Genomic DNA, 22,304 nt, shown 5'->3' on the forward strand with positions numbered 1-22,304 from the left:
TTTAGTTGCTGCAAACGGCTAAACGTGCTTCTTAACGCCTGAACACACACGATGTACTTGTGTGTCTCCTCGCCTCTGATATGTCGCACATGAAGAAGATGGTGTCAGTATTGGATAGAAAGTCGTGTATTTAAAGTCGGGAGCTTTGAGACATTGAAATGCGGCGCCGCGCTCGGATTCGAGTGCCTTTCCCTGCGGATGAGCAGATGTTTTGCTCACTGTCATCTAACAGCTGGCAGAGCTCGCGTTTCAATAATTGAGCGAATGGATGTCCATGAGTAAACAGGAATGCTTCCTGGTTCCAAAATTTTTAGCCCTTGTGACTCACGTCTACCCGTGAACACATAAAACTGTGAGCAAATGGAGCATTTTTAATTAGGCAGGGGGATGTGTGTGTGTGTGATGTAAGGTTTGGAGTGATTGGGTAAAACCGGCCTGTTAAAGGGACAGTCTGTGATGTCTGTGCTCAGGCTGTCGCAGTTTAAACTATGAAAGCTAACTATGAATGAATTAATCCAGTGATCGCCGACTTGATTCCTCCCTCTCTGACGTGTCCTCTAGTGTTTCCTGTGTTGAAAAGGCTTGAAGGGATGTGACACCACGGACAGGCAGCCAAAAGAAAAGCACCATTACCTGTGACAAAGTTACAGATTTGTCTGGATTTCAACCTTAGAAACATTTGGATAACGTAAATACACAACGCACCAAAATAAATCACATGGGTTGAGTCGTTTTTAGACATTTTGAAGCAACAATATTACCTTTTATGTCCTCCTTTACTAAGATATTGCACAGGGCTTGGCCACAATAACACAAACACCTCTGATATACAATATGTGATGTAATCTAATGCCAAACCTCTGCAGTACATCGTAGCTTTTTCAGGTTATTATATCGAGTGTTGTTTCAGCTATCAGCACCTTTCGATATTACATCACCGCCACCATCTGCAGCCTCAGAAACGATCTCAGAAGTGAAAGAACACCTTTGTGACACATCTTCTGAACCCGCTCAAAGATGAGGTTTATTCCAGGGCTGTTAGAAAGTTTCATCTCCGTGCACTGTGTCCACCCCACGTGGGTTTAATTTCCAATTATAAAAGCTTAATCATGTGTAAAGTCTGTGACGTATTGCAGCGATAAATCTTCCCAGTAGAGCTCATGCTGCTCTGCTTTAGTGTTTCAGCTGGATGTACAGTGCACACTGTACAGTTGGAAAGGTTTAATGTAGCTAAAGCTGTCGTCTTTTGAGCGTCTCCAACCATTCCAGTCATTAAACAACGGCCCAAAGGAAGATGCTTATGCTTCACCAAAGCAGCATTATGTTTCACACCCTGTAACTCAGTCGTCAGAGTGCACAGCTGGACTCAGATTCTGTCTTTTGTCAGCAAAAATAGAGGTAAGTTTTCATTAGAGGCTTTTTCTGCCTTTCCCCCCAAAAAATCATTCATATTAGAGCACCATAGGTAACTGCTGTGTGGCCAGAATTAAAGCAGGAAGTAAATGAAAAGCCAGCGAGGAGTTTTTGCTGTCAGCGTTTCTCAGATCACGGCCTCAATTATGCTCTTCTTCTCTTTGTCTGACTGCAGACGTGGCAGATAAATAAAATATGTTTTTGTTGTAGGAATTGTACTCAAACACCAAAGACTGTGTTGTTTGATGTGTGGAAATCTGGTCCCAGTCGCACAGTTTGATTGACTGTGAGCGAGCCACCGACCTCGTCATCCAGCTGTTCGCCACCGTCGATCCCGGCTCACTGTGCGAAGTGACTGGAGTTTTCATACTTCTTTATGTTTTTGTAAATGTGTACTGTGAGTATTTGTGCGTAGACGCAGTCACAATCACGAAGCACTGCAGAGGATTTGCGTCTGCTTATCAGCGGCTCCAGTTTAGCCTCGTCACTGTCAGGCCGGTGAAATGCAGAAGTGTCATTAAGCCATCCTCAGCTGGCATGCACGGCTCATCGTGACATTTAAGTCAGCACACAGCGCTCCATCAGCCCCGGGCAATGACAGCCTGCATATTTTGCCTATTTCTGTCAGTATATTGCATGTGGATAGATACGTTTATGAGAATCTGTAGAGAGAGAGACGCTGGTCTCAGACAGTACAGGTGCAGCCCACAGCCGGATCAAATCCAAGCCGGCTCGCTGTCACCAATAAATTAGCCGATTGCGTCCGTTTGCTGCCATCAAACTAACCCCTGGCTGCTTGTATAGCGGAGAGTCAGGATGGATTACATCTTGTGATCAAAGATCCTCACCTAGCCCACGACCTCGCACAGACGCGCTCAAAATTTCCCGTTTCCAGGCACGACATGTTTGCTGAACGGCCATCTGTTGTAGGGTTTCCCACTCATTCATTTACTTGTGGCGTCCCGGCACCACATCAGCATTGGCAGCCACGTATTGATCTGATGAGGAGTGTGTGAGTAAACAGCAGAATATGGTGCAGCATTACAATAAGTTGAATTAAAGGGCTGAAATGAGAAAAACACATATTCCCCATCCCTGCTGCAGCCACACTGATGCTCTGTGTCACTGTGTTTGTTCTGTTTCAGTGATGTGTGCGGAAAAGATTAGCATTGGTTAGCTTCAGTCACCGATAAACTGGCGTGCAGTCGGTGCTCCTCGCGTTGAACGCCCCGCCAGCTCAGGAGGTTAACACCCAGCTGAACACACACATGCTGCGTCTGGCCCAAAAAACACATCGTTTGACAGGCTGCAGTTCCAGTTGGAGTTTGCTGAAGTATTAATAACACGGTACAAGTCAACATTTGAGATGAATTAACTGAGGTGTCCCCGGTTCGCCTGTAATTCCACCATAATCATCTCATCTCTGTGAAACTGCACTGAAATGCAGCAAAGATACTGTAATCTATAAGCTAAAACTGAATCCTCCACACCTTTAATAGAATTCTACATTTCTGTGCCGTGTTAAGTAGTTAATGTGCTCGAGAAAGAGCCCAACACAGAGCCCAGCCCTCCACTTAAGCTCTTGCATGGAAGTGAAATACGCTTAAAATGTCATTACTGGCATTACTGAGTAAATGCAAATGAAGTGATGAAGTGAAGTTACAGTTAGTTTTCAGCTGTAAACACAGTGAACACAGGCAGGTGTGACTGAGCAGGTGTGTTCAGTCACACTCTGACTCCGCTCCACTCCTTGTAGACATACTGCAGCACTATCACCGCGACTTATTAGGGTTTTCTACTGTTTGCTCAGCACATCTAGTTATATTGATTTATATTGAAAACTGGCACTGATGGGCAGATATTTCGTGAAAAGTACAATTTACAATTTGTCATTTGGCAGACGCTTTTATCCAAAGCTCATATTCCGGTTTTTAAATATGACCCCTGGGTTATTCCTTTTCTAACCCGAATATTTGGTGATGTATACGCCGATCGGAAAATTCCCATCGAACAGAACATTAATTTGTGCTCTATTTGCAAGGAATCTTGGTCTTTTGAGTGCAGGTAGCATAGATATGGATGGCACAGCTCCGGCTCCATTTCCCATTTCTTCACGTTCTCGTCTTCCATTAATGAAGAACGTGAGACAGAATAGTGTCAGGTACTGGTGGTGGGTCAGTACCAGCACCAAAGCGCAAACGAAGGCGACTGCTACTGCAGTTGTTGTTTTTGGATACAGGAAGAAGAAGCTGAAATGATGCGCATTGCGCCATGACGTTCTCCATGTGTTGACATGTTGTCTGTGCGTCGTCGTTTTGATCGGGATATCCCAATTGGTTACCCCTGTTTGCTCACGCATGTAAACAGGTTATTCCGAATGTTTCAGAAACCGGAATATTGACCATAACCCAAATATTGACTGCATGTGAACATAGTGAATGCTACGAAGTAGTGCAAAAAGTGCGTAGAGTCGGTAGAGGTGTTTTTGTTTTTTTTTTTAAATTAAAGAACAAGGTGTTCAGTAAAGAGCTTGGTCTTTAGTCTTTTTCTAAAGATCGCAAGAGGTTCCACCACCTCGGAACCACAGAAGAAAAGAGTCTAGCCAGAGAGACGTAGCAGTCTTTGGAGGTGGCAGCACCAGGCACCGTTCCTGGGCAGAGCGTAGTGAGCGGGAGGGGGCATAAACCTGAATGAGGAGTTCAGGTAGGTCGGAGCGGTTTTGGTGGCAATCTTGTATGCAAGCATCAAGGACTTATACTCAATGCGGGCAGCAACTGGGAGCCAGTGGAGGGATATGAACAGCGGAGTGACATGCGCTCGTTTGGGCTGGTTAAATACCAGCCCAAGCGAGCGCAGTCCGATCTTCCTGACGTTGTACAGGGCGAATGGGCTTGACCGAGCGATAGAGGCCACACGCTCTTTGAAAGTTAGCTGGTCATCGATTAAGACACCCTAGTTTCTGGCAGATTTTGCGGGAGTGAGCAGACCCGAGTCAAGCTGGATACTGATCTGTTGTTGTATAGAGGGACCGGCTGGGACGACAAGGAGCGCAGTCTTTGACAGGTTAAGCTGAAGGCGTCGTTCCTTCATCCATGCCGAGATATCGGCGAGGCATGCCGATATCCGAGCCGAGACCGTGGGGTCATTTGGCGGGAACGAAAGGAGTACTACATTTAAATTAAATCGAACTATTTCTAACAGCAGATGCCATATATTCAACGAGTGCTGCCTTTGCTTGGGCTCTCATTTATGAACTGAATTGGTCTGGGGTTGAGCCTCGTCATGTCTGCTAATGATGGACACACTTTTAATAAGGCGCAGGTCAATATTTCACCAAACACACCACAGCACTGACTCAAACAGTCACACTCAAGCAGAACTGAGCATGATGTGGATGCTGGTATTTATCGTATGTGTGGAATCAGATAGGTACAATTGTTTCTGTCTTGTGGTTATTAGACATCAGACTGGAAATTGAAAAAGAAATCAGGAGGTGAGCAGCAAACCAAATTGTCGGTCAGGCGGTACGACGTGATGAATATGTAGATCTCCGCTCTGCTCCCTTGTGTGGCTCAGAGGGGCTTTTGTCGAGCTCTCTGTTGATCATTCAGAGGAGCAGAATAAAGTTGTTTGTGGAAAACAATGCGCCGCCCCTCAGATCGCTTCCCCCACCCCCCCGTCCTGACCCCGTGTGGAAGCAGAGTTTCACCCTGTGGACATGTCCATGCAAATGACTTCTGTGGAGGACTGAGACACATCTTTTGCTATGATCACAGCTGAAATCAGATACCTTTTGAAATAATCAGGCTATGAATATTTATTAGAAGCAGAAACAAAAAGCCGGTTGTTTGGAGAATTTGAAAGGGGAAATGTGGCAGCTTTGCATGTGTCTCTACAGCCTGCAGTCAGGCTTTACGGGGGAAGAAAGATTTGGATGTACTCAGAGTAAAACCCTGCAGAGACAAGCGAAATGACTACCAGTGAATTATTTTGGCCACAGGGAGAAAAACTTTCTTTATGCCTGGTCACACTTTATTGAATGTGATTGTTAAGAAGATGTAATGATATTTGGGCTGATACCCACATGTCTGAATGGGTAAAAAGTTTTATTTTACGTAAGAATGAACCCCGAATAGTTACTTTAAAGGCAGATTGAGGAGCATTTGTCTGATTTGAGAACAGCACATTCAGAAACTCCTCATCCCAGGCTCGACGTCACCAGACACACACCCCTCAGCCCAGCGCACCGCCTGCTGCTATTGGCTGGGGGGGTACACACCCACCGCCCAAAGGTTGACGCCCAGAAACTTCAGCAGTAAGTCGAAATACGAAAACATGTGCAGACGCCGCCACCCACGCTCCCAAAAGTGATGATCATGAGAGATTACTTTAGTCTGAGACCTGCGTGAGGTTATTATTGATGCATTAACAGCAAACTGTCACGTATTGTGCTGCGATTCATCATATTTTACAAACTGATCACGAGGTGTTTTTTTGTGTAAAATATTGGACTGCGAAGTAACTAGGAAATATAGCTGTACCTCAAAATTGTACTTAGACACTTTCCTTTCCAGCACTGTGTACAGTCTGATAATTCGTAACGTCTTCAGAGCTTCAGATGGAGAAATGAACTCTGCACTTAAGCCCTTTAAGGTGCCTTCAGTGCACAGAATTGCTCCTTTGGTGGAACGGTGGAAACACTGTCGCCTCACAGCTAGAAGGTGCTGGGTCTGATTCCCGCTGTGGGCGCCGGGGGCGTGTCCTCCACCATGCCTTTGGTGCCTGCTGACCTTTCTGTGAGGAGTTTGCATGTTCTCCCCGTATTCAAACTGGGGTATCCTCCATAAAAACAACCCACTAAAAACATGCAAGAAGATCACCACCTGACCAATGGTGCCAAAGGAAACTGGGCCCCCGGGCGACGGTCGGATGGCAGCCCACCGCTCCTGGTCTGCCGCGGAGGAAGGATGACCAGGATGGGTCAAATGCGGAGGACAAATTTCACCAATTGCATTGTGTCGTGTATGTTGTGTGACAAAGAAAGGGGACTGTCCCTCTTCTTCTTCTTCTTCTTCTTCTTCTTCTTCTTCTTCTTCTTCTTCTTCTTCTTCTTCTTCTTCTTCAAATCCTTCTCCACAAAGAACAAAGAGAGATCTTTACAAACGTTTCTGGACTCGTAGAAGTCACTGACGTCTTCATGTCGGGTGGGCGGGAGACAGTTCAGCTGGCCAATGGTGTTTGCCGCTTTCATACATTTTTATTTTTAGTTTTGGCTCTTAACCTGCTCGATGTGCAGTTGGCCCTCTGCTCCGTAAATAGCTTTCACACAGCGTGCTGAAATTCACGGATAATGCTGTTAGTACTTCTCTCCTCTTTAATTTGCATATCAATGAACAGGTGAACCGGAGTGCTTAATGACCCCTCATTATCGCAAAACGCATGAATGTGTCACTCACTTTTTTTTTTTTTTAAACTTAGTTGGGAAAATATTTTTTGCTTAAAATGCTTTGAGGGCGTCAGGGAATCATAGAGGTGTTACTCCAGCTCACGTCTGCAGAGGCCAGGGTTCAGCCCTGCGGCCATGCCTCTGGCTCGCTGCTTTAATGAACCCGTTTGCCGGCGCGCATGGAAACTGGCGAAGGACCGCGTTCTGGTCGCTGCGGCTGGTCGTCTGTGGGGCTCTGAGCTGTTTTTGTGGTAATACAGAATGAAGTTCTGTTCTTTAGTGGATTGAAAGGGATGGGGTGAAGTATTTCATTAATACAGAGGAGTTTTAGTTCACACAGGCGGCGTTCAGATCTGATCGCTGCGTCCTGGTTTTAAGGAAACAGTAATCTCCAGCCTCACATTATCTGTCTGTCATGTGTTGTTTTACATCGACCTTTATTCAAATGAGAGATTCTCTGAAAGTCCACGCTGCAGTTTCGTCCCTCTTCATCTGACCTCCTGTCCCTTCCTTTCTTGTAGTCTCGGGAGCCTCTGGCACTGTGTGACCTGAAAGCAGAAGTGTCCCCCAGGATCTCTGCCGAGGACTTAATCGACCTCTGCGAGCTGTCTCTGGCCGGGCCCGCCAAAAGGACAAAATCCAGCAAGCCCAAAATCATTGCTGTGGACATCCGCAGCACAGAGGAGTATCCTTACCGGCTCTGTGGAGCTATGAAACGCACCTGTAGACCCTCACCTGCTCAGTGCTTTTCACTGTAGTGGTGGCATTTTAACGTGTGAACACATCAACAAACCCAGTGTATGTCTGCTGAGGCGCTTCAGGAAGTGCTGCGGCTTGTTTGCACAATCTTGGATTGTGTCCAACAAAGTGAGAACAGTAAATGTTCTGCTACTTTTGTTTTCACATAACTGGATATGCAGTATTGTCACAGACGAGTCAACATCAGCAGACCTGCCTCAACTTGAAGCTTTCCGTTCACAAATCTCATGTTTTATGCTTCAACCAAACGGGTTGTGGACTGACTCATCTCCATGGAAATTTAGAAAAATGCTAACGGGAAAAGGATGGAAAATTACACGTGGTTTAAGTACAGTGTTTATGGCCACAGTAGATAAGAAAATCTGTGGCAGTATATAACAAAATGTGTATATGCACAGTCTTCGTATAAAAAAGATAAAAAATGTAATGTTGCACCAGTTATTGCATGGAGGTAATACAGTATGAGCATCCTACAGGCACTGAGGGAGTATTCTGACGCTGCAGGATGTTTTCTTTGGACTTCGTGAGTGAAACGACCAGATGTTATCTGCTCTGTTCACTCATGACAGGACAGGAGGTAACCGGGCAGATTGTAAACATACGCTGTGGCAGCCAGTTGAAGCTTTCTCGGTTCATAACTTCACAAGGTGCAAACACTTTTTAAAACACACGGTTCTGAGCTTCTGTTCAGTCTCACATGCTGGTTCTTGCTGGGTCGTGGTCTGCCAGCAGCGTCCCTGAATTCATGCAGGCTGTTTCCACGTCATGTCTGTGCTTGTTCGGCCCGGTGCCTTTTCAATGCCAAGCTGATGTGCTGGACTTCGGTCTGTTTTAATTGCTGCTGGACGAACGTTCACTCACGACTTCTTTGCACGAGGTTCGAGTGTCATGAAACACACAAGCTGGATTTGCACACAGTTGCACATGTGCATGTGAGAGTCCTTTGTCTTGATCCCGCCGTGCTCCTGATGGATCACTTGCTTATCTCTTGACCTGCTGCCAGCGCTTTGCACAGTTTTGAATAAAACCGCTTGTTTCCCATCGGAGGCAAACAGGGTCAGATTCAGGGTGGATGATCTACTTCAGTTATGTGCTGCCAGATTCAGATTCAGTTAGGCCCTTCACATCCACCCAGGCTGTCCCACCGTATCCTGCAGTCTTAAAGCAGGAGGTTAGCCTGTGAACCTGAGGAAAATGCTTCTTCTGGCCTTTTTGCTTCACCACCTTCTCCTCTTTTTTTGTTTTAACAGGCGTGTGGGCTGTCTAAAGAAAACCACGTATGCATGTTGGTTCAGACAAGCTGAAAGATTAGGTCCTCCTTCATGGATTGAGAAAACTCAGCTTCTTAAGATAAATGAGTAATTCAACATGTTTAAGATGAAATACAGGGAGATATTGGAGATACTTGGTTTTCACAGGTTTCGATCAGTGTAGGTCTCCCATGCAAACAGATCCCCTTAAATTAAAAATGAACAATTCTCCCGCTTGCCACGTCTAATAACCTCTTTATCCATCTCTTCTGGCTCTGCACAAAGTCAAAACATTACGTAAAGAAATCAATTATGTTTCTGCAGATGAGCCGTGATTATTTATCTCTGCGAGTGTCCCAGAAAAACCTGCCTGGAAGCAGTGCGGAGGACACGGAGGAGTGAGCCTCACACTTCAGATCATAAGTGGAATGCTAATTGTCTGAGGAGGTTAAAGAGCCATTAATCAATAAGGATTAGGGAGTAGAGCGAGGACTTTCAGATGCTGTTCCTGCAGCCAAATTCCTGCGCCGACAGCCGGGCTCCTCAGGCCGACTCACGTGGACAAAAGGGATTTGGCCACTTTGGCAGGATTTGGAAACCCTTGTTCACCTTTATTGTGATCTTTGCCAAAGCTCTGTTGTGGGTTTCTGTGGTTACAAAAAGTGGATTAAAGTCAGACCTCTGTGGGAGAATCAGGACTATCTGGTGTTCAGTCTGGGCTCCTCTCTGCTGTAAAACTACCTCCATGCACCTCTGGTAATGACAGCGTCTTATGGATGATGCTGACCCCGTATGCTCTTGTGGCAGCTGGTGGTGATCCTGAACGCAGCAATTTCACTGAGAGAGAAGCTGAACATCACTTGCGTTAAAATATATCGCAATAATGTTGAAAGCTACACTCTCAGAAATAGGACAATCTCCTTTTCTCAAGAGTAATCGCTCCATTATGTCCCACTCTGGGGTTGTTCTCTGTGCCTGTGCTGGTCCTGTTTTCCAGCAAATCCCTCAGTGAGATCTGTTGCTTCTCTTTTCTTTTCTCCTGCTGAATCACTTATTATGTCTCCTATATTCTCCCTCCTGCTTCCTGCCATCAGTTAAGAGAGCTGCGCTGATCTTTTGAAGTTTGTCTTCAGTCCTGTTTTATCAGTTTAAGAACTCTAATTAGTGTTTCATTGAACTGACTTGATGCTGTTTCCTAGTGTCTTTCATGTCGTCTGAGGGCATTATGGTTTAAGGTAAAACTCCATGAAAACAAAGCGAGGTTCATCGGATTGCTTGGCCCCGGTCCCGTGCAGCTCTGCTCCTTAACCCCGCCGTCTCCAGCTTCAGCAGAGGCCACATTTCTGGCAGCATCAGCGTTCCCTTCAGCGCGGCGTTCGGCCCCGACGGTGAGCTGGTGCAGTGTCCTGCAGCGGGAGTCCTCCAGAACTACAGAGGACGCGTCATCGTGGTCATTAGCCACGCCATGAAGAGCGCTGCAGTGGTGAGAAAGCACACACACGCACACGTACAGCACATCAGTACACACACTGCTCAGACTCTGAAAGTGGTGACGCTGCTTTATGCTAAGGACACTGTACTGTGAGGCCGAGGTTAAGCTGTCTCAGGCAGACAGACGGGTGGTCGCCTTGTTATCTGAAGGTGCTTCAGACATACTGAGAGAACAGCAGTTGAGGCAGGTTTAATATAAATAACCAAGAGTACCGTCGTACTTCCTGGTGCTGTTAAAGGGCCCTGTGGCGCCTCTGAACTCCCTCCCAGTTAACTGGTGCGTTTTCAGCTGAGGAAGCTGCGCTGCTGTAGAGATGACAGAGTTGGTCCCTTGGTCATTCATGGATGAGTCCTTCTGACTTTTCCTCTAGTGTCACCACGAGCTTGACATTTGTGGTTTTGAGCAAAATATCTGAACTGGTGGATGGAAGTTTTTGCTCCTTTAGCATTATCAGGTCGACAGTTTAATGTGTCCCATACTTTTGATTATGACCAAACATCTGCAAAGCTAATGACCTCCCATCAGCCTCCCTCAGCTGGGCTTCGTGTTCAGTGCTAGTTAGCACTAACAGCATATGCATGTATGCATTGTATGCATGTTAGCATACTGATGATAGAACTCAGCTCAGAGCACAGCCTTACAGAGCTACTAGCATGACTCTTAGCTTTGTTTGCAGGATGCTGTTTGGTGAGCTGGTAAAATCACAATAAGTGTGAGACCATCGATGTGTTGGAGACTGTTTTTCTTCCAGATGTGCTGAATGTTTTTTATCTAAAGATCTGGTAGAGATTGGATGCTGGCTGCTGTCAAACACACAGTAAAATGTGCAGCACATCAGGACATCTTAGCAATTATTTTAACTATAGAGACCATTTCAAACTCAAAGGAAGTTGCCTCTGTCTCTATACTTATATACACTATACGGCTTGTGACATCACTGGGTGGAAATCAGCGTAGTGAAAACAGACCTCAGGGGCATATTGTCTGCCATCAGACCACTCTTATCTGCTGGATCTCAATGGCGTCACACATGAATTTCTCAACAACACGTGTCTGGTGACATCAGGCTTGTGGTTGAAACATTTTTCCAGTAGCAGCTTTGGATTGTCCTGATACTCAGTGGAAGAAGACATTTCTGGGTGTGATGCGTCAGCGGGGCGACACCGTGGAGCGCCTCGCAGCAGCCAGGCTCTGCGTGCAGACTTGGCTGGCTCGGGTCTGAAGGGGGTTTGCATGCTTTCATGGTTCCTGTGTGGGTTGAAGCTGCTTCCTCCCACAGTCCAAAGACGACACGCAGGGTAGATCTATAGGCAACGGCAGATAGAAAACCACAGTATAATGAATTTATTTGGTGGATAATTTCATTTTTAGCCACACTAGCTGTGCGGTACGAAGGACGGCATGCGGTCTGTCCATCAGTCCAGCCTGCAGTCCTGAACCAAACATCTCAGCTTGGCTTTTTATGTATTGCCATGAAATTGGGACTTTTTTTTTAACGTTTCGTTCATATCTTCATGGTCATGTGTCCTCGTCACTGTGGTGATCCCCTCGCTCCTCGGGCCACCTCGAAGCTCACGTTTGTGGACGTGAGAAATGTCTCGACAGGTTTTGGATGAGTTATGGTCATCCTCTGACTTCATGCAGCGCCACCATTATTGAATTATTTCTGTGCGTACGTTCACCAGAGCAGGAGCAGATTCACTTCGCTTCAGGAGCAGACCTGGTTACGCTTTTCCACCAAAATACCACCAGCTCGCTTTTTGCTGTCCCACCTCCCACCTGTGTGCACCTCTCCTCTCACCTGTCCACAGACAGAGTCATCAGTTAATCAGTCTGATCCACAGTTTGATAAAAGCTGCTCCGTCTTTGCCTCTTTTCTAAACGACACTAGCCGAGGCTGAAGCTGTATTTTACATAAATCATTGTCTTTGACATTTCAGTGCACAAAAATAACTCTGCTGGCTTCAGCGTAACAGAACAGAGAGCAGTATTGATCATTATAAATTCTCCTTTTGTGCTCTCTGTAGAATAAATTAGCCGAATTTAAAAACTCAGCAGGGACGTTACTTCAGGCAACACCCCAATTTAGAAAAGATGTCCTCCTTCCACATGTTGGAAAGTAAGTATAAAGTAAATAAAATAAAGTACTTCTGCTTAGTTGAAGAGTCAGTCCTGCATTTTTTAAGGAGGCAGCAGAAAGATCTCAGTTTTTAACCGAGCTGCAAGACCGTGATGAAGAATTGATCTGCAGAGAGACTCGAGCCTCGAGCTCATCGCTCCACGACCAATTTCAGCTTCTGTGCTTCTGATATTTCGTGACTGGGAGGTTTGAAAATGTGGTGTTTTCCAAGGAGCTGATTGGTTGATGGCTAATGTCAGAGAGACCCTCGGCCCATATGAGCCCCCCTCATCTGAGCTTTATGATAATGTCGGTAATTCATCAGACTTTTCAGTCACGCGGGTCACGAAATTAAAGGTCGATAAATGGACTCACTTGTGCTTAAATGCCATTCAGCGCCGCTCCGTGTGCGTTATCATTAGCTTTGGGGTGCAGCGATGGCTCCACTCACCGTGTGGTCCGGCTTTCCCGTAAACCTCTGACATTTAAAGCCTTCAGAGGCCGGCCTCCTGCCTAATGCTCAGCTTTTATGTGGACATTTCATCTGAATTGTTTTTAAAACTGTGTGAACAACATCACAAAACAAAATATGTTTTCTGTTGTTTCTGACACGTGAATGAAACGAATCAGTCAGTTAATCAACACATTGATCAGAAAGTATTTGCATTTTTTGGAAGGTTGTGCACAGTGTGGCCGTATATGAACTCAAAATGCCTCCAGTGAGCGCAGCGCGGCAAAAAACAGATAAGAATTATCTAGAAATTGAGAAGAATTCAGTGTCTTATTCTTAAAACATGAATATATTTAACAGTGCTGCATGTTAAATAATGGCGCCTACTGTATGTTCAGGGTCCAGTGAACTGCTTCATTCTTTTATCACGAATTCACACTAAAGTTCAACTTCACATTTAAAATACAAGCTGCAGTGACTGTCAAAACCAAATTCTGTGAAGTAATAACATCATATGATCACATGATTCCACCAGTCGCCATTAAGCATTAAGACCCCGACGTGTCTGTAGACTGAATGAAGAGAAATTACCAAAGTTACAGAAGATCAGAAAATATGTGAGTCTTTCATGGACAGTGGGTGTTATTATTTTGGTGCATCTCGTGAATGAATGAATGAATGAATCCCAGCTGAGCTTCAGATGAAATCACAGACGCTGAAGTTTCTTCGTCAGATTTCCAAACATCGCCGCAGTGAAACCGCTCGTTGGCTCTTCTGCAGCTGCTTCTTCTCCTCGCTTGCAGCCTTATGTTTTGCTGATTTTGTTGAGGCTGCGTCAGAGAGGTGTTGAATCAACTCTGGTAACCTTTGAGTGTGTAGTCAGTGGTGTCACTGGATTGCAGTGCGTTATATTGGAAGGTGTATCTACGGTAATGACTGACAGGTAAAGTGTGAACAGAAAACATCAGGCAGCACAAGCACACTGAGCTGTTTTAAAAACAGCGAGAGCACAGAAGAAGAGCGCGAGGCTGCTGCATGACCTGAAGGCAGCTTCAAAATCATTCGCTCGCTCTTATTTTCACGTCCTGAAAGTCGCTCTCAGTGTTCGTCTGCTCTGGCGACACCTGACGAAGGTGATTGTTGAAGTGTAGAGATGGGGTTTCTGATCCAGTGTGACTGCAGCAGCTCTTCATTTAGCTCTGAGAATTAACTCAGAGTTAAAGTAAATCCTGGACTCGTGTGAGTTGATGAGTGTTTTCAATGTTTTCTTCCCAGTTCGCGGCACACCTGGTGAAGGTAAACTTCCCACGGGTCTGCATCCTGGATGGAGGGATCAACAAGCTGAAGCCCACTGGCCTCCTGACCGTCCCCTCCCCACAGATCTGACCCCAAACCTGAGCTTCACCTTCACAGACGGCACGAGGGGAACGGCTGTTTGTGGCGCTTTGAGCTGAAAAAAGTGACGTCGTCATTTTTTTATTTTTTACACATTCTCATTGAACTGTGGTCCAAAATGGAAAACTACGTTGAAATAATCCCCTTGATTTCGACACCAAATACACTTAACAAGCATTTCTTTTATTCTTTGTCTCAAGTGATTTACTCATTTTTCAATGGAACGACTGCTGTGTGTTGTTGTTGTGAGTCATCTGTGATCAGTATAATACCTTGATGTCTGTTCTGAGCCAGTTGAGCCAGTATGAGCTGTGTCTGCATGATCCAATGCAATCCAATACAACTACAAGTCGCAGTTGGTCACAGTTACAGAGGTGGTGTTTCTAATATTCTGCCCCTCTCATGCATAGAAATACAGTCCAGAACTTACACAGGTCTCACAGTGGCAGAGCTGTTGTATTGGATTGTAATAGATTGTACAGGTGTGCCTAATAAAGTGGCCAGTGAGTATGCGTGTGAAATAATAAAAAGTAACACAGTGTGCATTTGTTGGTTTCATAACTGCGTTTATGAAAATGTTGGTACGCTGTGTAAAACATAAATAAAGTCCTTTTTTGACGCCAATCAAAAGCAGCATTTAGACGAGATTTGATGTTTTAGTTTCACTGATTTTTTGTAAATATCTGCTCGTTCTGAATTGAACACCAGCAGCACGTCTCAAACATGCTGGGACAGGAGCGTCGCTTTGGAAAATTCCACAGGTGCACAGGTGATGGTATCACGATGGATGCTCTCAAAAGACTTTGCTGGTCACGTGGACGGACGGGGACGGCTTGGCGCTCTCTGAAGCACGTGATCTAACGCTGCCTTGAGACGACACTCTGCTTGTTCTTCCTGTGCTTTTGCCCATGCAGCAATTGTTCGTACATGTCCGACATTCCATCACCAGAGCTGATTTAGTGCTGCTGACTGGACACTCCCACCAAGAAGGGCTGGTATAAGAAGGTGATCAGTGGTGTGGTCTAATCAGAGGAGTTCAACGCTGGTCTCACTAACAGGTAAGAGAGATGCTTCCTGATTCCAGTTAGCTGTGATTGGACCGTGTGAGGTGAGAAAAGACTGAAGCCAGTTATGACACGCGGGTCCTTCCCACTGATACCTGTGCTTTAAAGATTGCACTCAGGTTCATCTATGATTCAGCGCTGAGACTGATCATCATTCTCCTCCCAGCAGGATTCATCTTCTTTCCAGACTGAACATGGTGGTCTATGAAGTGACCGTGTCCACTGCCTACCTCGGCGGGGCCACCACTCTTAACAATGTCTTCATTAAGCTGGTGGGCACGGATGGAGAGAGCAAACGCCAGCTGCTCCTGGGCTTCAAAGGTGCCGCCACCTTCCTGAAAGGAGCGGTAAGTCTGAAATATTCTCTAAATGAGTAACACGCCTCCTCAATTTTGCTTATGAGAGATTATTAAGTGCCAATTTGGAGAAGCTCATAAGTGCAGCAGCAGGAGATCTTCTGCTCTGTGCGACCAAAGCTACAGAAAATCCCTATAACGAGCTTCATGAAAGTGGGATTTTATGCAAAGTTCCACATTCAGTGACTGTACGCTAATTATTGTGGTGTTAAAGCTCAGTTCTCGCTCATCAAACACACTTAATCTTCATCTCATCTTTATTCCAGGTGTCGAGTTTCAACGTGTCCTGCCCCTTCTCCATTGGAAAGCTGGTTCTGATTGAGCTCGACAAGCAGCGCCTCCCGCTGTTCCCGGAGGACTCCTGGCTCCCGGCCAAGGTTGAGGTGAAATCCCCGGAGGGAGGCGTCTACAACTTCCCCATCTACCGCTGGATCACTGACGGGGCGGTGCACCGCTTCAGGGAGGGAACAGGTCGGTGCTGCTTGCTGACCAGAGAACGTAACAGACACACAGACTTTGAGGGGCTGCAGTGAATTCATACTGTGCATATCAACGCATATTAACCCTTGTTTTGGTTCCTTCCTGAAGCCCTGAGGGTCTTTGAAGACAAACACAATCTTGGCAGGTACAGTCGACAGCAGGAGCTGAAGCAGCGAGAGGAAGACTATCGGTAAGAGCTCAGAGCTCTGTGCACCCCGCAGAGCCAGCGTGCTTCATGATGTAACGATGAATTAAGCACCGGATGACAGCGTTGCACCCTCCTCCTCACCCCTCTGCTCTGCTCTCTTTCCCAGCTGGGATGTGTATGCAGAGGGACTGCCTCGCTGCATAAAGACCGACAGCCCTCTTTCTCTGCCATGTGAGGTCCGCTTCTCCTTCACCAAGACGACACAGTTTTTCTTCACCGCGTCCGCAGGGTGATTCGCTCAGATTGTGTCAGACGCACAGCAGCATATCTATCAGTGCCACCGTGTACCCGTCAATCAAAACGTCTGAAGGCCTCATAATAAAGTCGCTCTTTGCTTTTATTTCCTAGGCTGACTGAGCTGCAGCTGAAAGGGCTGGCTGGCTGTAAGAAGAACTGGACTAATATTGATGACATAAAGGGCGTGTTCTTCTGCAAACGCACCAACTTATCAGGTACTTTACTAAGATAAGATAAGATAAGATAAACTTAGACTTATACGTAGACAGCAGGAATAAAACACAGAGGTAGAAAAAGAACAAAGAGACAATAAAAAGACTTGTGAAGGAGTGCACATGAGTAAGACATGACTAATAAAATACAGTGTTTCTCAGTATCTACTACGAGGTTTAATAGAATACTTCTATGAATAATAGTGTACATTCAGCTGTATTTATTCAGCTGTGTGCTTTTATGTTATATATATAATTATGTGTTTTCAGTCTCGAGATGAACCATCAGATTTGTCCTCTGTCACATGGACATGGAGCTAATGACAACGGGAGATCAAGGTTTGAAACTCAGTGTCTTTCCCAGAGTACGTCCAGGAGCACTGGAAGGAGGACGCTTTTTTCGGCTACCAGTTTCTGAATGGCGTCAACCCCATGATGATCCGATGTTGCAAAGCTCTGCCCAGCAACTTCCCTGTCACTGACGACATGGTCTCCCTCCAGGGTCAGTGTGGCCTGGCAGCAGAGATGAAGGTGATTGTCTTGACTTTGATTGATTTTAGCATTCGAGTTTTGACTGGCGACACTTTTCATTTCTCATCCTCTCTGAAATTCACACAGAAAGGAAACATATTCCTGTGTGACTACAAGCTTTTGGACGGAGTGAAACCGAACGTCATCAACGGGAAGAAGCAGTACCTGATGGCTCCCCTGGTCCTTTTGCACAAAACACCCGATGATAAGATGATGCCGATTGCTATCCAGGTGAGATTAGCGCTCAAATGCAGCTTACAGTGAAGCTATAAGTTGTATTCAAAGCGTAAGATGAAGGACAGGAAGGATCCACCTGGCTGGAAGTGTTTTTTTTCTAAGGAAGGCACCAAGTTCCAGCTGGTATTCAGATGGCAGCTGTGAATTTACTCTGCAAGGAAAGGCAGTTAATTTCTTCCTGCCTGAACCTGAGCCATGCAGAAAAGTTCCTCCTGTAGCCATATCCAAGTCTGACAGGCTGAAAGTTGAGTCGCAATTCAAGTCACCAAAATCAGGCCCTTCATTTGGGTGAGTGGCGATCGCTCTTCCCTCTTCCAGAACAGCCGTTCAGTCCTGTAGATGTTCAGAGCAGACAGAAAAATCAGCAGTGAAATGAGAAGAACATGGATTGCCTCATGGCAACGGCAGCCTGCCTCTATCTGTCAGACATGTCAATTAAGACATGCATTGATTTAGAGTTGATTAAGACTAAGGAGAATAGAGCTGCTATTCTTAAGAAGACCCTCCTGACCTCCCCATAACAGGGATTCACTGAAAATCTGAATTTTCCTGACCATTATCACACACCCGCCTTCCTTCTCCCGCAGCTGAAGCAGAATCCAGGCGAGGACAATCCCATCTTTTTCCCCACCGATTCTCAGTACGACTGGTTGCTGGCCAAGATTTTCGTGAGGAGTGCAGATTTCAGCGAGCATCAGCTCAACGTCCACCTGCTGCGCACTCATCTGCTGGCCGAAGTGTTTGCAGTGTCGCTGCTGCGCCACATGCCCATGGTGCATCCTCTGTACAAGGTAAGTGCAGCAGAGAACTCTGGGCCGACTGGAGCTGTGCTTCTTTCTGCCTCCTGATTGTTGTATCTTGATGAAATGTAATGTTTTGAGTGTCACTAACAAAGGTCCCTCCTGCCCTCAGCTCCTCATACCTCACACTCGCTACACTCTGCAGATCAACTTCTTAGCTCGACTCCTTCTCATATCTGAGACAGGTGTTTTCACAGAGGTAAGAAAAGAACCCGCAGACTAATATCAAAAGCATTTTTCTCATCATACACACATCCCTCACGTTTGACTCTTCCCTAGTTTGCGGCGTCTGGTGGAGAGGGTATGATGACAATCCTGAAGAGATCGCTGTCCTCCCTAAGCTACAGCTCCCTCTGTATACCAGACGACATTGCTGAGCGTGGGCTGCAGGCTGTGCCCAACTTCTACTACAGAGATGACGGACTCAGGCTGTGGGATATCATACACAGGTAATGCAGGCAGCTTTCGCATTATGCTTATAATTTATATGATAATGGTGCAGAATCGTGGATGCTTTAGTGACAGATAGCTGCCGTGCTTAACAGAATGGAGGCTAGGAATACATTTAGAGGCCATGAGAGGCTTCAGTGCAGGATTTCCAGTTCCACTCTCAGGGAAGGAGTCATTAAACTTAACTCGTGTAGGTGTTTGCTGAAACCAAGCAAACGACTGAATCTCATGCTCTCCTCAGCTGAAGTGATGGTAATGAGGACAGGACAGATCAGCTGGCCAGCACAAAGGTTACACATCCGTGGTAATGAGATTGCTCCAGCAGGGAGCTCCAGTCCTGAGCAGCAAAGCAGCCTGAAAATACAAATGAAGGATTAGAGGCTACATCCATAAATTGTGCCCCGCGCTTTGGAAACGATGCCCTGCTGGACCGTCGTACTTCTACTGATCTGCCATTTTGCTACCAATCTATTGTCGCAGTAGTTGATTTTGGCACCACTGATTACGAGCGATCTGGCTGCTCTGCCATCGTTTACTCTTGACTGAGGTTGTTTACGCCATACTGTACAGGTCCAGAGGATGGCAGTCAGTCAAAACGCCTCGTTTGACATCACTGAAGGAGTGTTAGCTCAGCGTCAGCATGCTCAGTCTGAACCCATTAAGAGCAGCGCTGTAGTGTGTTTGATTTATTGTTGATTTGCCCTTTAAATATCAAATGGCCTGAGTGTTAGATTAACAATGCCTTAAAGAGGAGACGGTGCAATAAACGGATGATCTAAACCTCAGCTACGGGCTCTTAATGGAGTCGACACTCACGGTTGGCTGTGAAATGTTCAAATGTTTCTGCCTGAACTACTTTGATGGAGAATCCAGGCGAGATGAGAGGACGGGCATCCCTAAACGTCAGCATGAAAAGTGTGACTTTCAACAAAAAGCAGTGTGGCGTCCGTGTGGTCGAGTCCTGCAGCTCCGACAGCTGATGTCAGAACATCATCCTTCATGCTCTGGCAGAGAGGACTGGACAGGAGTGAGAGAACATGACGTTTCTTAAATAAAAGCAGTATTTTATGGAGTCATGTCTCAGAGTTAATGAAGGATAAACATAAACATATTTTTCAGTTGAAACAAAAACAAATCCACATTATAAAAGAAGAAAGTTCACAGATGAATTTCTGATGCACACACAAACATGTTTTAAATGTAGAAATCTACAAATCTCAGTATGTTTTTTATGAAAAAACTCTTAAATACAAGCATCAGTGGATTTCTTCTAGATTCATTTAAAACGGGAAATATGTGTGTGTGCATTGAAAAATGGCATTTCTGTAGAAATCCTCAAACACATCTGTGAATCCGTCTGTGTGCGTTCGTTACTGCTGAGACTGGTCTGATGTGTCGCTCAGATGTGAGAGCTGCATCGATCTTCTCATCTAAGTCTCTGCAAGACAGCGAGGAGACATGTTTTCATGACTTGAACAGCCTGACAGATGGTTTTCAAGAGACGTCTTGTAAGGAAGTGTGTTACTGCTGCAGCATGTATGAAAAATGTATAAACTCCAAATGTTAATTACACAACTTGTCCACTTTTTTCCAAGGTTCGTGCAGGGAATCCTCAGCTACTACTACAAGGACGACACCGAGGTCCAGCGGGACTCCGAGCTGCAGTCCTGGATCGGGGACATTTTTGAGCACGGGTTCCTTTCCCAGGCAGGGACAGGTGGGTTTTAGAGACCCCGCAGTCCTAATGATGACAAACCGGCTCATCTGTGTGCCATTATATTCTCATAACGCAGACATGAATCAAACCTCGTTGTCTTTGAGTCAAGCAGCATATTCTGCCTGATCCTCAGGAATTCCACAGCGCTTTACTGCCGTCGACCAGCTGGTCAAGTTTGTCACCATGGTGATCTTCACCTGCTCGGCTCAGCACTCGGCTGTTAACTCTGGACAGGTGAGAGCTGATAGAGCTGCTGTTGATGAGGGTTTGCACTTTTCTCTGAACTGGAGAGACTAAAAATAGGATTGTTGGCACAAACAGGAGTCTACAGCCATGCTAGCTGGTTTTGCACTTGACAAATACTGTTGCATAGAAAGGACAATATGCACAGGTTGCAAAAATACTGTTGCCAATGTGGATAATAAATATCGTTCTTACACAGTCGAGAAAAAATATGCAAGGACTTAAAAACTGCACAAGATTTAATGGATGATGTGAGCATATAACAGCACTGATAACAGTAGTAGCATCAGCACAGGTGATGCTAGCATGCTGACTGTTAGCAGGTAGAATATTACCATGTTTGCATACAAACATTTGCTTATTAGCAATAAAACAGAAAGTACAGCTGAGGCTGAGGGGAATGTCAGTAGTTTTGCAGATGTTTGGTCATAAAACAAAGACAAAAAACATCAGGGGATCACTTCAGATACTAGGATTCATCCTCTGATGACTTTTAACATCTGTGCTAATTTTTGCTCCAGTTCAAATTTTATGATAATACATCGAGTGGTGTGCTGGCCCACCAACAGGCCAACATATCACCGCTTTACAAAGCATTAACTAGTCATCTTGTTTATCATTCATTGCAGTATGACTATGGCGGCTGGATGCCAAACACTCCCATCTCCCTGCAACTTCCTCCACCGACCACGAAGGGGACAGCAAGCGAAGCCACGATTCTGCAGACGTTACCTGACGTCAACACGACGGTGCAGGGCATGTCCACCGTGTGGCTTCTCAGCAAGCAGTCCTCTGACTTTGTAGGTGCCATTAAAGCCAAAATACATCTGAAAACAATCCTGCTCACTTCCTACAAGTCATGTTTGACAAACGTTTAAATGTAAAAACTAACATCTTAAATGTCTCATTGATCTCATCAGATCCATCTCGGCAGCTACCCGAGCGAGCACTTCAGCGAGGAGGTTCCCTGCAAGGTGATCAAGGAGTTTCAAGGAGAGCTTGAAGTGTTAAGCACAGCCATCAAAGTAAGAAACAAGAGTCTGGAAGTCCCGTACACGTACATGGATCCAGCAGAGGTAGAAAACAGCGTGGCCATTTGAGTATCAGGTGGTGTGACCTCCATCTGTCAATCATCCAGTGAAACTGCAAAATGTGAATCTGTTGCATCTGTTGAATCTGTTCTTAAATGGTCTTTCCTGAACAAAATGTGATGATCTCTTACTGTTAAAGGGATGTGGCTCATTTGTCGCATATTCTTCATAATGATTAAAAAGTGACTTGAGTTTGAATTAAACCTCTTGATGATTTACACGTTCTTCATGTTCTAGATCTTCCTCATGTTCTAGTGTAAATTTCTGCATTCAGTACTTCTCTGTGACGTAGTCTACCATAAACTGTGACCACATTTCCTCAACAAATAAAGTATTGGTTAATTCTATACAGT

At 45.6% G+C, this 22,304-nt stretch overlaps 2 protein-coding genes across 3 annotated transcripts in view; both read left to right on the forward strand.

Annotated features, from left to right (window-relative positions):
* The window catches only part of tbck (TBC1 domain containing kinase), a 38,483-nt gene extending 23,959 nt beyond the window's left edge, over nucleotides 1-14,524 (forward strand). The window contains exons 24-26 of the mRNA XM_070979814.1: nucleotides 7,381-7,544; nucleotides 10,192-10,351; nucleotides 14,206-14,524. Of these exons, the coding sequence (XP_070835915.1) occupies nucleotides 7,381-7,544; nucleotides 10,192-10,351; nucleotides 14,206-14,316 (435 nt within the window). The 3' untranslated portion in view covers nucleotides 14,317-14,524. The remainder of the gene's footprint in view (nucleotides 1-7,380; nucleotides 7,545-10,191; nucleotides 10,352-14,205) is intronic.
* An 847-nt stretch (nucleotides 14,525-15,371) lies between these two features.
* LOC139342614 (hydroperoxide isomerase ALOXE3-like) lies at nucleotides 15,372-22,300 on the forward strand. 2 transcript variants are annotated; one of them, XM_070979826.1, is made up of 15 exons: nucleotides 15,372-15,383; nucleotides 15,559-15,736; nucleotides 16,012-16,216; nucleotides 16,334-16,415; nucleotides 16,540-16,662; nucleotides 16,782-16,885; nucleotides 17,247-17,413; nucleotides 17,501-17,644; nucleotides 18,238-18,441; nucleotides 18,563-18,649; nucleotides 18,730-18,899; nucleotides 20,496-20,617; nucleotides 20,751-20,851; nucleotides 21,490-21,660; nucleotides 21,781-22,300. In XM_070979826.1, exons 2-15 carry the CDS (start codon nucleotides 15,584-15,586, stop codon nucleotides 21,958-21,960), a joined length of 2,013 nt encoding a protein of 670 aa, XP_070835927.1. In that variant the 5' UTR covers nucleotides 15,372-15,383; nucleotides 15,559-15,583; the 3' UTR covers nucleotides 21,961-22,300. The 2 variants fall into 2 exon arrangements, with proteins under 2 accessions (XP_070835927.1, XP_070835934.1); XM_070979833.1 differs by lacking the exon at nucleotides 15,372-15,383 and adding an exon at nucleotides 15,392-15,433.
* Nucleotides 22,301-22,304: the final 4 nt, after the last annotated feature.

This window comes from Chaetodon trifascialis, chromosome 2, assembly GCF_039877785.1.
Source record: "Chaetodon trifascialis isolate fChaTrf1 chromosome 2, fChaTrf1.hap1, whole genome shotgun sequence".
Lineage (NCBI taxonomy): Eukaryota > Metazoa > Chordata > Actinopteri > Chaetodontiformes > Chaetodontidae > Chaetodon > Chaetodon trifascialis.

What these genes read in the sequence shown, in the direction of transcription:
- LOC139342614 (XM_070979826.1), top strand. Translation starts at nt 15,584, where the DNA reads ATGGTGGTCTATGAAGTGACCGTGTCCACTGCCTACCTCGGCGGGGCC. An exon ending in CAAACGCACCAACTTATCAG is followed by an intron (nt 16,886 to 17,246) that starts GTACTTTACTAA and finishes TGTCTTTCCCAG; the next exon opens with AGTACGTCCAGGAGCACTGG. An exon ending in CGGCTGTTAACTCTGGACAG is followed by an intron (nt 20,852 to 21,489) that starts GTGAGAGCTGAT and finishes CATTCATTGCAG; the next exon opens with TATGACTATGGCGGCTGGAT.